This window comes from Protopterus annectens, chromosome 8.part0 (genome assembly GCF_019279795.1).
Source record: "Protopterus annectens isolate FY-2018-M chromosome 8.part0, PAN1.0, whole genome shotgun sequence".
NCBI lineage: Eukaryota > Metazoa > Chordata > Ceratodontiformes > Protopteridae > Protopterus > Protopterus annectens.
The window spans coordinates 503,617,492-503,636,448 of NC_056741.1; the positions used below are offsets into that span (position 1 = coordinate 503,617,492).

General features: G+C 36.9%; 1 protein-coding gene across 1 annotated transcript in view; it reads left to right on the plus strand.

Moving 5' to 3' along the window:
• The window catches only part of LOC122808278 (melatonin receptor type 1C-like), a 69,566-nt gene extending 54,575 nt beyond the window's left edge, over positions 1 to 14,991 (plus strand). The window contains exon 2 of the mRNA XM_044079242.1: positions 14,207 to 14,991. Coding sequence (XP_043935177.1) covers positions 14,207 to 14,991 — 785 coding nt within the window. The remainder of the gene's footprint in view (positions 1 to 14,206) is intronic.
• Positions 14,992 to 18,957: the final 3,966 nt, after the last annotated feature.

Sequence of the window (18,957 nt, forward strand, 5' to 3'; positions counted from 1 at the left end):
GAGGATATTATGAGACCTATCCCTGGATTCCCCTGAAGTTGTTAGCCCTTATAATTTAAGTATGAACAGCCTAGAACTGGACAGAACATGTACATGGCACCCCTATCCATAAGGTGCAAGGGTGCTAAAGCAGGAGTGAATCTGTCCCATTCATTTTGACTGCATTTGAATGGAGTAAAGGAAGTACTTTCTTCTGCATAGAAAGGAAGATGAATGCATGTACATTTTAACTATATAAACAACAAGGTAAGACCATGGACTTCATATACATTGTAGCTACATAGAGGAAGGAATGTACAATTTCTGGAATTTGGAAACATGGATGATGTGATCATGCTTGGCCATCGACTTTTTCCCTGCCATGTGATGAGGCCTACAGATTATTATGAATTAACAGTGTGAAACAGCAGTATGAAGTCAAGAACTCATTAAATATGCTGCTCTCATACAGAGCAGGGACTGCAGTGAAAGCATATCCCTGAGTAACAGACACAGTATGTTGTTGTGTTTCGGCTTTTCCCGGTTAGGGGTTGCCACAGCGGACCTCTGGTCTGCTAATGATTGGCAGTTGATTTTTACATGCTGAGTTGCCAGCCCTAATGCACAACCTTCAACAAAGGTACGCCCACTCACACATGTCTCCACGCAGAAGATGCTCTAACTGAGAGTCGAACCGGTCAGCGAATTACTGTGAGGCGACAACGCTACCGCAGCACCGCCATCATAACATACACAGTATGTGATGAGAAATATTTATGAACATAGCGTGTGAAAGCTTCTCAGTGTAACCCAGTGAGTTCATACATGGTGAGAAATGGCAAGATGGAAAAGTGCATCTATCAGATTTGAATAGATAGTACAGGGTGGTTTTATCTGTTTTGGGGCAAATTAAAAGGTGGAAATTGGAGAAGAAGAAACTTATAAAAAAAGGGGAAACAAGCAGTAGGAAACACATAATGAGAAACACATAAGAGGAAATGTTATGGAGCGATCAGGACGGTGGTCAGGAAGGAAGCGTTACTTTTTTTGGTAGAGAGGGAGCTGGTGCCCATCTTTTTATATTTAAAGTGTTGGTAAGTTGTGGAAAGTTGTAAGAATGTAGTAGGAAGAAAAGATAAACAAGGCTTAGCAGAGCTGCTTAAACACAGAAGAAGAGGGAGCACAGTGGTGTTTGATGCATCAGACAAACATAAGGAAGACAATGGTGACTGGGAGTATTGGACAAGAAACAAGGGGTGGGACATAGACACAAAAGGGGACTGACATCCATATACGGATATAGTGAGTACAGGGAGCAATAGTACTGGTTCACATGGTACCCAGTGGGAGATCAGTCCCCACCTTAAGAACCCTCACTACCAGGCCCTGGCTCTGGTGTTGACAATGCTGCAAGACAGGAATACAATTCTGACAACCACAAAATAGGTCTTTCCAGGTAATCAGTGCAGGGTCCTCTCTATTACCTCTGTGATCAGCTCAGAAAGCTCAGTTTTATGCACCACAAGGTCTTTTACCCTTTCAGACCAACCAGACAAAACTTCTGATTTTGAAGCTTGAGAAGTTATGATCCTCCCATCTCCACAGATGCATTTTTAGAGGTAGTCCATAGAGCCAGCTGTTGGGATGTAAAGGTGAAGTTGTCAGTTGGAGTAGGTAGGTCATTGTAGGGCCATAGCTGCTACTGTGGATCTAGATGTACACAAATGAAAATTAGTGGAGAGAAGCAACAAAAAATGTAATAAATAGACAAAGGAGAGAGGTGAGAAAAGCAAATAAACAATACTTCATGGGCAGTAAAGCATACAATTTTGGAATTGATTGCAATATACCTGGGAAATAATCAGCAACATGACAGGTGTTTTTTTTAAATATAGACATGCACATAACTTGACATCCTCTGCCTCTCCTCTTCCCAGAATATACAGATTTCAAGCTGTAAAAAAAGAAACAAAAAGCTGCTATGCTACTTGTTGAAGCATCATGGCAGCATTATTACTACCATCCTGATGGAACTACTTGTTACTGTCAAGTAAGTGTGTTTTTTTGAAAGGTCTGCTTCACATTGGCAGGTGTGTACATGGAAGAATATGTTGGCATAGATTCTTCCAAAGAGACAATACAAGTTACTCTGCCTATGATATGCAACTATGTAAAAGTCATTGGATTGGGCCCAACATGTTTCAATCATGCAGAATAGTTCTTGTGTCTGTTCCCAAGAACGGTATTTGAGTAATGCACTTGCTGCAGTAACAGAAAACTGGACCTGTGCTTCTGTCAAACAAAAAAAAGCAAGCGTTTTACCTGCAGAGCTCTCACTGCATAGCAGATAGATAGTACACAATCAGGGGCAGGGGGACAACAGTCCCCAAAGTGAAGCTAACAGAATTGTTTAAATGCATAGTTGTGTGAACATTAATCAGAGTGATCCTGAACAACAATTACATACATACATACAGAACTATTTACATAACTCTCACCTTATACAAAAATCACAATCTGAAACTGAAATTCCAAGTTGTAAAGTTTTTTGATTGTTTGTTGCTTGTTGAAGGGATACATTTCTGTTTCATGGTTCCAGTTTTATAATGCATTAACATTTATATCTGCATTTATATCTGTATGTATCATACGTTTCAACTGTCCAGAATTTCGCAGCGAGTCAAGATTTTTGATTCATATTTTTTATATATTTCTCATAAAATTTGTTTTTTTCTAAGAAATCATTGAGGATTGAATTCACATAAGGCATTTTAGTTTCAGACTTCATATCTTTTAGAAAATAAATGCTACTGCAAAAGCTGCTATTTTAACAACTTTCTGTGTTTATAACACCAATATTTAAGATCTGTCCCTGATTTTGAATTTTGCCCAGAAGTATGAGATTAAGATCAGTGGTTTGTATAGATCTAGGTATGATATATATTTTTTTATTTTAGTAGGATAAAAATCAGGTGTCCTCATCCCTGTGCCTGGAAAGGCATTCAAACCTACATTGGTATTACCCCTTCCGTTTCACTATGGCCTGAAGAGCTAAGGGGGAAGAAAAAGACAGACATTAGTAAAATGCAGTCCAACCTGTCATGGTTTCAATATGTATGTATGTATATATATATATATATATATATATATATATATATATATATATATATATAGAATCACTATTAAATACCGAACGCCCAAAATCCCGACGCATAAAACACCGAGACCACATGCTCGAAACCCCACAATACCAAATATGTAAAACCATGAAATTCAAAATTGTGAAAGTTACACAACCACACAACACACACACACCTTCCCCCCACAACCAAACAATGCATCCTACACTAGACATAGGCAGGGTGGCAAGCCCCCCTGCACCCCAAACCCCCCCACTTCATTATTCTAACTCCAAGATCGCACAGACACACAAGGCAAACTCACATCCACACATTACAGTCCCTCACACACACCACAGTCACAACACACACTTACATACACACTACAACCCTCACAAACACACTTACACACACATACTTACCTGAACCGCAACACCAGAAGCGCTAACACAAAATCCCTTAACATCAGGATTTTGCATTTCGTGCTTCTGGTCTTTCGGTAATGCGGGGTTTTGGTCATCTAGTCTCGGTATCTTCAGTGCTGGGATTTTGAGCGTTCTGTAATCCGTAGTGATCCCATATATATACACACACACACACACACACACACACACATATATATATATATATATATATATATATATATATATATATATATATATATATATATATATATATATATATATATACACATAGGTTCATAGGTAGATACTAGGCTATCTGCCCTAGGGCATTTATAAGCCTAGCCAGAGTGTATTTGGCTTCCACCTCCCTATTAGATTAGCCTACAGTGCCTCTTTAAAGTAGGTCACAGAAGGTACCCTTTTAAGGTTAGTTTACTGTGCCTCTGTCTAGCAGGGACACCGAAGAGATCCCAGGGGTGAATTTGCGATCTCCCATCCAGGCGTATCTATATATATATATATATATATATATATATATATATATATATATGTGTGTGTGTGTGTGTGTGTGTGTGTGTGTGTGTGTGTGTGTGTGCATGCATGTATATGTGTATGTATAGATATAATATGTCTTCCTTTCAGTTGATTGAGTTTTCAGAAACTCTAAATTCATGCGGTCAAGACCATATGGTTGAGTATTTGGAAACACAAAGCTTTTGAATGGAGATCACCGTACAGTGTGGAACTGGGAAATTTACACTTTTCCTCACTGTAATGTGATTTCAGAGTTGATGTATATAATTTGCAGGGTGTGTGGCAGGTGCAGGTAGTATTTTGCATTTTTTTTTTGATGTTCAAGTTTTCAGAAACTTGATCATATGATCTCGACTCTATGGAATTCGAGTTTCTGAAAACTCAATCATCTGACACAAACCTATATAATATTTATATCGACATGTGTGTACTGAGTTACAGTACATTGCTGGACATCTCTCTCACTGACTTTTTCTTCCAATTGGCTAAGAAGGTCACTGCAGTGGTTTCTGCACTGTTTGACATTCCCTGATTTGCCAGTGGATGCCATCACTGCCTTTGTGAGACACTGCCAGTTGTCCTTTTATACTGCGGTCCATAAAAAATCTCACAGCAAATGTTCTCAGTCATAAATACAAAGCAGACAGAGAATGTTTTTTTTGCCTTTGATGTATCACTGGGACACCCATCAATTATCAGTGCCCTCAGAATCAATAGCAATTCTGCAAGTCACCAATCAGAGAATTATGACGTTTATCTTAGAGCCACACCCATTTTCCTTTGTGGGATCTGTTACACAATGTTGATCAACTCATTGTCACAGTCACTGGCAGGTGTGATAGCAGGTCATACCAGTTTTTAAGTACTACAGTTCAGGAATTAAGGTGTGAGTCATGTCAACAAAAGTTGGGTTGCATGGCATAATCTTCAGTAATGACACTTCTTGTACTAACAGTTATTAGGTGTGCAGGCATATGCACACCACTGTGTAGTACTTTCCATGACGGTCTATTCATTGGCAAGCCATGCAGATTGACAGATCCACAGATATTTATGAGTCAATCCCTCATTTGTATAATCATCTTTCACACCTATAGGCCTGAGTGTGCAGAATGCAAGTATGAGTGGCTACAAAGAGCCTAATTATACTACAGAAGAAGTGGCATACAGCCAATAGGAAAACAAGCTGCAAGTATTTTCATGAAGTAATAGAGTTTAATGCCGAATTCCAACTTGCTTAAAGTATAGGTACTTACAGATACAGGTACATCAAAGTTCACATTTGCAAATACTTGTGTAGGGAAATTATGACAGTGGCAAGTGGGGAAATTTTCCATACCAGGATGCCTTCTCCTGCATGTCTCTTCAAATAAATTTGCAGCTGTTTTTTTATATTAATTTGGCTTTTGCCTTTACATAAATATTGCACTATAGCAGATCTCTCTATTTCCTATATCCATATTTTTTTTATAACTTTTTAAATATCTAGATTTTCTTTTTTATATTTTCATACTTCCTGTCGTTTCTTTTTCCAAATGACCCAAGGTTTCTTGGTCTATATGATGTTTTCAAGAATCTGTTGTATTAGTGAACACAAATTGGCATTTGAAGCTTTTGACAGTTGTTCTTCTGCAAGTATTTTTATTTCCTCTAATTTCTCTCTTAATCTTTTTGTATATCTTCTGTCTGGAAATTCTGGGCTTCCTGCATAATAGTAACAATACGTATTTTTTTCTTATCCTCAATAGTCCGCTCTATCAGCTTTACGGCTCTTTTTTCACCTGTCAGTTTTTGTAATTTTTGTAGACTACTGTTTCCTTCTACAGGGGTCATCTCCCCCTGAACCTGGCCTAACTGCATTGTAAGAATGTTTCCGTATCTTGTGGATTCTACACTGTCATTTTTTTTCCAGTCTTGGTGCCCAGCTATCATAATTATTTTTTTTAACCTACTTCTGTCCATGATATATGGTATATAAAATATAATCCATATATCAGTGTTGTCTTGGTGAGATTTTGTAAAAAATGGGTCCACCTCATGAAGGTATTCAGAAAGAATTGAGGATTGTTTCAGTTCTACCAATACTACTATCCTTTGCTTGCTGATTTTATCATCTCTCCATTTCTCTGATGTGAAGAATGAGGTGCTGCTGCAGACTGTCTGTTCTCTGATGTGGAGAATGAGGTGCTGCTGCAGACTGTCTGTTCTCTGATGTAGAGAATGAGGTCCTGCTACAGACTCTGTGTTCTCTGATGTAGAGAATGAGGTGCTGCTACAGACTGTCTGTTCTCTGATGTGGAGAATGAGGTGCTGCTACAGACTGTCTGTTCTCTGATGTGGAGAATGAGGTGCTGCTACAGACTGTCTGTTTTGTGATGTGGAGAATGAGGTGCTGCTGCAGACTGTCTGTTTTGTGATGTGGAGAATGAGGTGCTGCTGCAGACTGTGTTTTGTGATGTGGAGAATGAGGTGCTGCTGCAGACTCTGTTCTCTGATGTGGAGAATGAGGTGCTGCTACAGACTGTTTTCTGATGTGGAGAATGAGGTGCTGCTACAGACTGTTCTCTGATGTGGAGAATGAGGTGCTGCTACAGACTGTCTGTTCTCTGATGTGGAGAATGAGGTGCTGCTACAGACTGTCTGTTCTCTGATGTGGAGAATGAGGTGCTGCTGCAGACTCTCTGTTCTCTGATGTGGAGAATGAGGTGCTGCTGCAGACTCTCTGTTCTCTGATGTGGAGAATGAGGTGCTGCTGCAGACTGTTTTCTGATGTGGAGAATGAGGTGCTGCTACAGACTGTCTGTTGTCTGATGTGGAGAATGAGGTGCTGCTGCAGACTGTCTGTTCTCTGATTTGGAGAACGAGGTGCTGCTGCAGACTCTCTGTTCTCTGATGTGGAGAATGAGGTGCTGCTGCAGACTGTCTGTTCTCTGATGTGGAGAATGAGGTGCTGTGGCAGACTGTCTGTCTCCTAGTCTAACAGCTCTTTGGGTAGGATCCTGACAACCATACCCCCCAAGAAACTACACAGCAAGTTCTTGTGGTTAACATCAATACTCTCTCTGGCCAGGGCCACGATTAGGGGCAGGTCTGATGTAAAGCCACTGATACTACCATAGCTGCAAACAAAATGGGGTCTCCACCTTGCAAGAGGAGCTAATATGATAGGAGGTAGCTTGTCATTCAAGCTTTCTTTCATGGAGATGGAGAGGTTTCTGACTTCTGTCAGAAGAAAAACAACCTCCTGTCGGTTCCATTGTCTGGTGCTGCACATCAGTGCTGAGATACTCCAGGTGGGTACTGCCATACCTCTTTTAAAGTATTATTACAGATTACCTTATGTTGCCCCACTACTCACACTTACTGCATATATCACTAGTGATAAATATTTCAGTTACTATAGGAATATCAAGGTTAAAACCTGAAAAGACCTCAGCAGAAGGTAAGGTGCTATCCAATATTGTTGTTATACACTGTAGCATTAAATCTGCACTGGAACTTATGTTAGCTTTGGTAGGTTATGCATAAATAATGTGTTTCATGCTTTGCTGTGTTAACAGATCAATCCCTATCTAGTACCACTCCCACCACTGTGAAACTTCCACTTCCTGAAGTTAGAGGGTCATCTAACTCTGATGACAATGATTGCAGTGATCCTACTTCATAGTTATAGAGAACAGCATGGAGCACAAGACGTTTGACCAATGCATCTCCTACTCAGACCATGGGAAGAGTATCTGTGAATGCAGACACCCAAACAACACATACTACAGAAGTCTGTACTAGTGTTTTTCAGAGACACAGGAACCTCGCTCACCCTTAAGTAGCTGAGTCAATGGGTGTGACCCAATGTATATGCAGGGACACTATGCAGGCACAGTCACACATCACCTCAATCTTCTCTGAGTTGATATGGAGATTGCAGGTTGAGAGCAATGAGTGCAAGGAGTATGTCACACATGTGTGACAGTTTTGTTAGACTCAATCACATTGCAGCACATGCAATGTATTAACATGCTCGCAGGCTATATGCCAGGAACAGTGCACATAGCTAATCTATTACTACCTCCATGGACTGGGACAATTGTAGTTGTGGCTGGTCAACATCACAGTCATAAAATTCCATCACTTTGACAGCAACATCATTTCTACTTGAGGTGACTACAGCCAGGAGAGGGCATCCTCAGAGCTATTTAAGTTGAGGTAGTGGCACATCTAATATCACATGAAATTCTTTGTCACACATTACACATATATGTAGCCAGGGCCATGGAGATATCTGTGAAACTGCAGCCCTTGATTGTGAATTGCTGGCCAATCTAATTCTGTGCATTTCTGATGGCTGTTATCAGACTGGGTTCTGACATACATCTGCCATGCTTCTTGGGAAATACAGCCCTTACAAAGTATTGATAGAGGTCACATGTGGACTACATGTGAAAGATGTGATAATGGACGGGTTGGCTTGCTGACACATTGTAGATGGTACTCAGTGCATTATAGACTACCTGGAAATTAATGACATGATGTCCTTTATGGTTCACAGACCTTCTTCCCAAGTCACCACCTTGGTCCTTTATTTCAATATGTGTGTATTCTATGGCCCCAGTATCTCAGGGAAATAGAATATATAATAGAAATCCCACAAGTTGTTTTCTCTCTCCTCAGTTTGTGTGTATATGATCCTCACATGAATGTCATCTAAAAAATGATGGACATATTCTAGAAGCAGATGGTTTTGACACCCCTATTGTCTGCTGGTATATGTAAAACCAGATATACCTTAGTTTTAACTAGAATAAGTAAACACAGTTCCTATGGGCCTACAGATGAAGCTGACAAATGTCTACTATGTACTCTATGTTGTTCTAATCTATACAGTACCAGTACCTAATGTCAGTGTGTTGGAGTTCATGAAATCTTAAAGCACTCAGATGATATGGCAACTCTAAGGATGACAAGTGTAAAATTAATAGACAGACAATGTCAGTCTATTAAATATATAAATTAATTAATACTGCCGCAACCCCTAACATATTTCCATGATTCCCCAGAATGAACATGAGGATTTAGCTTTTGTCAACGACACTAGCATTAGAGAACCACACTGTACTCCTTATAAATTTCTGAATTAATGCACCATGATGTTTTACCTCACATTTACATATACATAGACCATCATTTTAAGACTGTTCCTCATTACCATCTGCTTATACAGCCTTTAGCATATATCATGAGAATCTCAGCTGCACAGCATTTACCACATGAGCAGTGCACATCTCCAAACCGGCAACGTTGTCACTCATCATGCAGAACAGCTTACCACAATGTGGATAAGATTTTTGTATCCCAGTGAATATCTTCACATCTTGCACACAGATGAATAGCAGGGTATGCTGCATCAAAGATGAAGAGATAATATAACAGTAATGTCATCACTGAAAAGTCTACTCTGAAGCTAACCACTGCCAACAGTCAGGTTTGTAGACTAAAAGTAACATGAAAGGAAGAAAACGGTGATCTGAGTGAACATAGAAATGTACATGAAGCAATGGCTTTACATGATAAAATAAACCTTAAAATAACACAATGACACCACTTTTAGACACAATTAGCAATTATACTAAAGCTTTACTGTTTTGTTATATAATTAGCTATGTTTTGCTGGCCATCTCGCCATAAAAAATAGCAGCTTATGTTCATAATGCTCAGTGTCTCTACCATGCTTTATAAATATTACAGACACTTGTTTGGCACAGAAAATATAACATTAGATGATTGCTATCTGACATCTGTGTATAGTGGGTATAACTCATCTGTTACATTCTTTTCAAAAATATGAAGATGAGTTACATCCTTAGATAAGAATTATTGTTATCCCTTGTGAAAGGCTAGAGCTAGCACATAGCTGCTTAGCATCATTTACTGTTTATTTCACATGAAGCAGTCTATGCATGAAGGGACTGTTGCTGTGGACTGGAACGCAAGTTTTTATTTCTCTTCTACAGCTTTTTTTTTTTCATTTTATTACAGATGAAGATTATACCTATGTCAGATGATTGAGTTTTCAGAAACCCGGGATTCATATGGATGACACCATAAGATCAAGTTTCAGAAAACTTGAACATCAAAAAAAAATACACACACACACACACACACACACACACACACACACACACACACACACACACACACACACACACAAACACACATGCACACACACAAAAAAACATACACAAAATGTACTTTTTTTGCATTAATGTGGGGGGTGGGGTTAAGCCCCCATGCCCTCCACTTCCCCTGCAAATTATATATACCAAGTCTGAGATTGCACTACAATGAAGAAAAGTGGAGATTTCCCATTCCTCACTGAACCGCAATCTCCATTCAAAAGCTTTGAGTTTTCAAAAACTTGATCATATGGTTTCAACCATATGAATTTTGAGTTTCTGAAAACTCAACCAACTGACAGGGATCCTGAAAATCATATTAAATTGTGTAGTAATGCAGATAGATGCCTCAGGCAGTCCAAGACTGTCGTCATTTTCAAACCACATTTTGAGGTTCTATGTATTAAAAATTACCAACCTATTTCTTTATTAACTTAGAAAAATATGTTTTTTTATTTTGGCAAACATAATTATTTGTTTCTAGATTTGGTTATTTCTAAATTGCAATATCGTTTCATGGAGTCTTGACCATATCTGAGCAATGACAAAGTTAGAGTTATTACTTTTCCAAAGTAAATAACATGAAGAGCAACAGGCATTTTTTTTATTGCTCACTGTTGTAAAACACTTGTCTGAGTTCATGTACCATTCCTATGTGTTATACTAGAAACGGCTACTTTTTCTATGAAGCTGTTACATCTGTATTATTATTCACTTTTGAAATGTCTGTAAATTAACGGACAGCTTATGTTTCCAATTAAGATTTTAACTGGCATAAGAAAGGTTATCTCTTCTGCCTTCCTTTTTATCATTTTAATTGTTTTTTTCTCTTGAATTCTTCAAGATATAGACACTAAATGTATTAAAATCAGAAACCCTTATTTCAACATTGCTTCCTTTGACAATGACATTCTTTTCTATTTCCAAAAATTCAAACAAAGTAAGACTGCTAAAATATTCCGAGCATAACAGTGCAACAATCTATAAATGACTTCTAAAAATCTATACTATTCCGAGCTTCTTGCTGTGGAATTCTGATTCAGCCTTTATTTGCTGCTAATGCAACTACTTTGTTAGGTGAGCTTAAATATTTAGATGTGAAATATAATCCTCCATTACAAATGACTTGGATTCTGCCTTAGCCAGGATTTATTCTGATTCAACTCGTTTTTAGTTTTTGTCTTCTAATAGCTTGAGCTTGCTTCCAGTAATAAACACTTTTCATATTATTTTCTCACATTCATTTAAACTTCTTAATCTGTTGTAACTTAAATATTACTAGGGACTCAAAATGAAAAGGTGGTCTCAGTAGTTCTAGTCTAGTTTAGCTTTTGCCTGTATCCAGAATGACAGAATATGGTTACAGTCTTGTGCCATTTAAATAAATACTCCACTTTGAGTTTCCAAAGACTGAATTCAGGAACATTGTATGTATCAGAAAATAACTGCTTTCTTGAAGAAACTACCAAGCAAATCTGTCACGCTTCTTTTCTTTTTAAATCCTATGATTTCACACTTACCGAATTATATTAAGATGTCGAATTTATTACTGAATGTATGAAAGTTCACCCGTTATAGAAAAACAAAAATATACAGGCAAATGAAAAATGATTGACATTTTTAGTTTTCCTGTGCATCATGTCTGTAGGTGTCGTAATATGGAATAGAAGTCCCTACAATTTCACACCCATAATTAAAATTGATTTGTTCTACACTATTTAATTTCTCATCTCGTTCTTTCTTTGAAAAGTGAAAAAGTAACTCTCGTTTCTTCTTGGTTAAATTCTTTTAAATTGCAGTACTTCATGTATTTATTATATAATTTGATTCACAGTTCAGTATATTACCTTGCATTTAATGTATCTATCTATTGTTTTAAGCATTTAATGATACAAATGTATATTTGACTTGGGAAGAAATACAGAAAAAATCCATAAACATTCCTAACATATTCAAACTGTAGTCATAGCTATTCATGTCAATGCATGAAGTGTGATGCTTACTAAGTGAAACAATTTACATAAAAGGGCACCTTCAGAATACTCATTTTATGGTACAGATTTAGTGGCAGATTTATATTGTATTTTCTGGTTCTATGCCAATATTAAGTTTGAATGGTGCTGTGCATTTATTAAAATAATAACTTTCTATTTTATTAGCAATCATGACATTCTCACAATGTATAATTTTTGGAACAAAGTTAAGCTTTCAGCTTGCTTTCAGCATGGATCTTTTTATTGTTGCACAAAACTAGATGGCTAGGAGAAAATTCTATTACTTTTTCTGTGCATTTACAAATGTCTTCTGAAAAATACTAGTAAAAGTATTATGATATAAGGACATCCTAGCTTATGATCATCTCTATCAAAGTATAAAATGACTAATGTTAATTTTTTTGCATTCATACATTATATTTCTGAGAAACAATGTAGGCCTCACATCCTGCTTGCTATGATGCACTATGCTACTTTAACAAAGTTCTTGCTCTTTTTAGAGTCTATATCTCTAGTGAATGCTGGTAGCATGAAGTTGCTAGGTTAGCCTGGTTGTTGCAGTGATTTTGCACTGATTATATCTTCTATATACTGATACTGAACTAATAGTTCTAAGGCAATGAGCATGTCTCTTTTTATCATACTTTTTTCAACAATTTATATTTCATTGCACAGGTTATGTTTTGATTATTATTATTGTGTGAGGCAATTAAATAGACTGACAATATATTTTTGGTGAGGCGTTAAAAATGATTTCTGTAACTGTGTGCCGGCTTTCTATTCTGATTTTGCAAATACACAGCAAATGAGACATTGGCTCAGTGTGGAGACAGCCCCGCAATATATCACCCTTTCGAAAAGGTGCCATAGAGGATACTGAAAAATATGAAAGAGAGATAGTGTATTACCAATGCTTCATAATATGCATTTGTTTAATCCTGTTCATGGGCGGGGGTCATCTAGAACCACTTTAATCCCTCAGTCTTTATAACTTTAAAAGGAGAGTGCAGTGGGATTTAAATGAGCCATCTCCTTACTAAAGATAATAATAACAATATTAGATAGCAAGATTTTTATGAAAACACACAATTCTGAACCTTTTGCAACATAAAGTTACAAAAGTTACTTAGTGTGATTCAACAAATCAGACAAGTCAACTTCACAGAGTAATAATTCTACTTTATTTTAGAGTTAAATCAACTCAGTTTTAAAGTTAAGCCTCTTGCAAAAGTCCTCCATATTATGGAATATTTAGTGACTTGGTACAGGATGCTAGAATCAGTGGTGTGATTCAGTGAATTGACTACAACAAACAAATAATTGCTCAGATTAATTACATTGTCCAAACAAACTCTTAAAACTGACCTATCATGGCCTTGTTTCATCTGTTTGCTTTATTTTGTCATGGAAACTTTATTGAAATAAGCAGCAGATTGGTGCACTGATTAGCACTGCTGCCTAAGAGAGCTTCTTTCTCTGTTTTTATTCTCAGCTGAGGTTTTTGTTTTGTGTGGTCTGCATTTGTTCAATATGTCCAAATGGATATTATCAGACTCTAAAAGTTTTCTACAATATCCAACGGATTTATCAATGTGTGACTTGCTAATCTGCTACACTGGCTTTTGGTTAATGGGTGGGTGTTTCCGAATGTTGTGTAATGTGTGTGTGTGTGTGTGTGTGTGTGTGTGTGTGTGTGTGTGTGTGTGTGTGTGTGTGTGTGTGTGTGTGTGTGTGTGTGTGTGTGTGTGTGTGTGTGTGTGTGTGTGTGCGCGCGCGCAAGTCTGTGTGTTTGTGTGTGGGGGTGTCTATCTATCTGTGTTTACATGCACATGCATTTCTGTTTGAAACTTGCAATCGATTGGTGAATTTTCAAGGATTGATTCTGCCTTATATTGTCACCTTGCCTGAATAAACTGTACCTTTCCTGTGATATTAACTTAGGTAAGGTATGCATTAAAGAAATGAATGACTATCAAATAGAAAGCAATTTTTTTTTCATTTTTTAGGTAATATGTTTGTTATCAGTCTTTCTGCAGCTGATATCCTTAGTGCTGTTTACCCATACCCTTTGATGATCAGATCTATTTTACAAAACCAGTGGCAGTTTGGAAAAATGCAATGTCAGATTTCAGCTTTCTTTCAAGGTTTGAGTTTCAGTGCTTCTCTGTATAACATCATGGTGATAGCAATCAATCGCTGGTGCTGCATTTGTCATGGGATGAAATATGACAAGATATTCACCATGAAGAACACCTACTGCTATATATTCCTGACATGGACAATTAGCATCATTTTAACTTTACCAAATCCCTTACTGGGAGCTTTAAAATATAACCCACAAATATACATTTGTACATTTTTACCCAGTGTAAATAAAGCACTTACTATTGGTAATACAGTTGGCCTTTTTATTTTGCCAGTAAGTATTGTAATCCTGTGCTATGCAAATATCTGGATTGTGGTCATTCAAGTCAAATACAGACTCAAAAAAGACAGCAAACAAACTCTCCACTCCACAGATATGAGGAGCTTTCTGACAATGTTTGCAGTATTTGTAGGTTTTGCATTCTGCTGGGCCCCATTAAATATCCCTGGTTTGATTGGAGTTTTCAGCTCGCCGGGAAAAGCACCGCATTTTCCAGACTGGTTGTTTGTTCTTGGTTTCTTTTGTGCATCCTTTAATAGCTGCCTTAATGGTATTGTTTATGGAGTTTTTAATAAGAATTTCCGCCAGGAGTACAAACGAATACTTTTGTCACTGTCAACATTTATAATAAGAGGGAAAAAGTGAAGGGAAAGAGAACAGGAGACTACAAGAACTAAACTTAATACTTTATATTGCAAATGATTAGCCCACTTTCTAAAACAACATTGTGAATATCAAATAACGTGAACATGTATTATAAGAAAGTAGAATAACACTTCTTAGTACCCCTTAACAGTAAAACGAGGAACTGCTAGTAAATGAAGTTTCAGTGATGTCACAATAATTACATCTGACAGAAAAAGAAAGGGGAGACTTAACTGCAAGTCTTCTATTTGCCTAGAAAAAACATGGCTCAATAAACTGATAATGTACTGAACACCTACCAGACAGAATAAATCTACTTACTCTGGTAAATTCGATGGAAATCCATATTTTGTTTAGTTTTCATGGAAAGAACCTTCCTGCCTCTTGTCCTGAATCTTCTTCACTAATTATGTGAAACAGATCAATAAAAATGTGTTTTCTCATTATGTGTAGTATTGTTCATATTAAAATTATAATTAAAATGTATTCATGCATGGCCTTTAGATTACTTATTCTGTATAATAGCATCTGAAAAGTTATTTAATGAAGATGACTGATTGCACTGCCTGCTGGAAATTTGCAGCTTGTCTTGAAACCAAAGTCTGATTAATACACTGAGCTTTGCAGACTATTAACCTTTTCAGCACTATATATATTAACTTTTGTGCAGTTACTAATAAAATAACTTGTCTGTGTAACAGAAGACACAGACGATAGTGTCACAGTTTACAGTTTTTAATGTACCAGATTTAACTTCTCAACACACATATGAATGATATCTCAGAACAAACGTGTTCCTACATGTGCCAGAGCTAACAAAAAATCTCATCTAACATCTTACACTTTTAATGTCTTTTATATGCATTTTTATGAAAACAGCCTTTGGAATTTGCAGTCTGTTTTGAACTTTCAAAGTTAGTACTTTGGTATTTGTCTGATGTCATACAGTCTGTTCATTGTATTCTATTTCAAGGTGAATAAGCTTAAACATTTAGGTAGTCTTTCCTGATGGGAAATTGTTTCTGTCTTCCGATTCTCCCTGCACCTGTTTTTTTATCTGTAATTTTGCTTGAAACTTGTACCAGTCACAAAATGCATTACATACAGTTGAATATCTTTCATATGTTTTCCTGCTTCTCAGCTAAGAGCAGTTTAACCCTTTAATGTATACATGATAACAAACAGAAATGCACATGCATCTAAGTGACTATATTTTTCTACATATATTCTAGCAAACAGAAGGGTACTTGCACTGTTATATTTTACAACATATATGTTCTAATAAGCAGAAGCCTATAGACATTGTTATAAATGTCTTAATATATATATCTAACAGCATCAGTCCTGATAGCTTGCTTAAATTGTAAAAACTATTTTGCCATCAATACAGATAATACAAATGTATACCAAATACTGAGCATTTTCAGAAGTGATAGATGCTTTCTCTGTGTAATAAATAACAAGTGCTTCTCCTCCTGAGTATAACTGTATTATTGCTGATGTTATACCACCAAACAATTAAACTTTTCATTGATAACAGAGGGTTTAGAAGAGTGGTACTGTGAACAGCATTGGAACCCAACAGTTAAAGGTTCACTGCTTTCATTCTTAGCTTAGGTGCCTTCTGTGCAGAGTCTACACATGCTTTTTTTTCTCTCAGTGCTTTGGTTTCCATCTACTTCCAAATGCCATGCTGTAGGTGGATAGGTAAGTCTAACCTGTCCTTGCATTTGTTTATAATCTGTGCATGATTGCAGTGCATGTCCTGGGAATCCATTTCCATTCCCCACTTGTCGAGTAAGCTCTATGACTGCCATTGGGTATTCATAGGGGATGTTCATGGACCTAACTCAACAGAATTGGATAACTGATGGATGATATATGGAGTCACCAGAGTTTTACCATCATATAATTATGTTTTTCATAACAATAATAGTTGCACCTCAAAACAATGAATGTAAGAATAAGAATAATAATAAAAATATCAATTTAATTTAATTAATTACTGGTTCAATACTTGCCTCAGTGGTGTAGCGGTTAGTGTTGTAACCTCACAGCAAGAGGTTATTTGGTTTGATTATCAGCTGGAGTGGCTTCTGTGAGGAGTCGGCATGTCCTCCCTGTGATTGAGTGAGTTTCAAAGACATGCAGGTAGGTGAGTGAGTGTGTGCCTTCTGTGAAGGTTGGGTGCCAGGCTGGCAACCTGATACACTAAAAACTCTACTGCCAATTAATAGTGTACTGGTGATCTGCTGTGGTGACCCCTAAACAGGATAAGCCAAAAGTCAACAACAGTGGTTCCATACCTCACAGTTTACATAAGTTTTACAATAAAACATACAACTTTTATCTTAACAAAAATGCTATACTTTTCAGCATAGTATGTCATACACTAAACATACTTCCCAGCAGATAATATATTTTAACTACTTCATCGTTCTCATTTTAGCCATATGCCTTGTAATATATCAGTAAAACCTCTTACATAGGTTCACATCACCCACTTTTGGTAACCTAATGATTTTTGCTGATAGTTTTCTTAGAGTTGCTAATGGAAGTGTTTTTGTTTTTGTTTAAGGACATATTTTTTCTTCTTTAAGAGCTTATTAATGATAGCAGTTTGCCAAGGTGATATATGTTTATGTTCCCTACTATAAATGGCCTTGATTGGTTTGTTAGATGGGAGTAAAATTCATTGGTATTTATGACAGCTAAGGGTACATAGGAGCTGATAATCTTGCAGTTGTATTTTGAGAGCTCATCATATTGTTTATATATGTTTATATTGTTTATACATATATAGTTTATAGTTCATCATTTGGCTTTATAGTTTTATTTCTGTTTATGTTAATAAAGATGTTTAACTGAAAGGTAATCATTCTGGTGGATTTAGATGGATTAAATGAGAAGATTAATAATGTGTGATCAACGTTGACTAAAGATAAGGATACTATAAGGATAGTACAAGTAGGTACAGAGATAGTATGGATGAGATCATGAAAACAATGACCCCTAATGGGTGGGATAACTGTTTTACAATGGAGTTAGCATTTACAAAGTAAAGGGCTCTTTTGGTGTATCCAAGATTTGTGATCTAGGTCCAACAATTAATTGATGTATAGTTCAAATCACCCATTAAAATGCATTTTTTAAGGGTAGTTCAAAAAACACATTTACATATCTATCATCCTCAGTAGGCATATAAGCTGACCTACAGAAGGATAAGAACTAATAATTTGTCTTCATTAGGGCAGTTCAAAATTCATCAAGTTCTTGTTGAGGGCTACATGAAACCTGTCTTCAGATAAATGGGTCTGTGACAAATATTCATACTCCCTTACAGTTTCCAGCCAATCTAAGTATGTGATAAGTGTTAAAACTCAATAAAGAAAGAGCATTGCAATTACAATGAGTTGTGTCTCCGTTATAAATAGATATGAGCATTTTCAATCGCAGGAAAAGAGATGTGGAAATGTATTCTTAAAATTTCAGGCATTGAGCAGAGAAAGCTTGGTGATGTGGTCTAGACTGGAATTTACAAATCTTTTGATGATGTCGGAATGTCTATAATGTGGGATTTTCTTAAACAGGACTATGAGGCATTGAGTGTATTGTCTACTATGTGTTGTCTATGGAACAATAGTTGTAGACCATCCACCTATTAAGCAAGTTGGGCTCTCAATCATCTCCTCCCAAGCTGACATATAATTGATAACCCTCAAATGACATCAGTTACTTTGGCAATTATCTTCTCTTTGTACCTGGGCATCTTTATGAGGGAGGGTAGGATTCCCCTCAAGGCCAAAGCCCTACCTGAATTTCACACATGTAAAACAAGATCCAATATATCTCTCTGTCTGTCATTCAGGGTTGATGGCCTTAGATCTTTCACATCTACATTAACTAATAGGTCATAATCATAACTGCCTTTTTTGAGGGACTGTAAGACCTTCATGATTTTGTTGA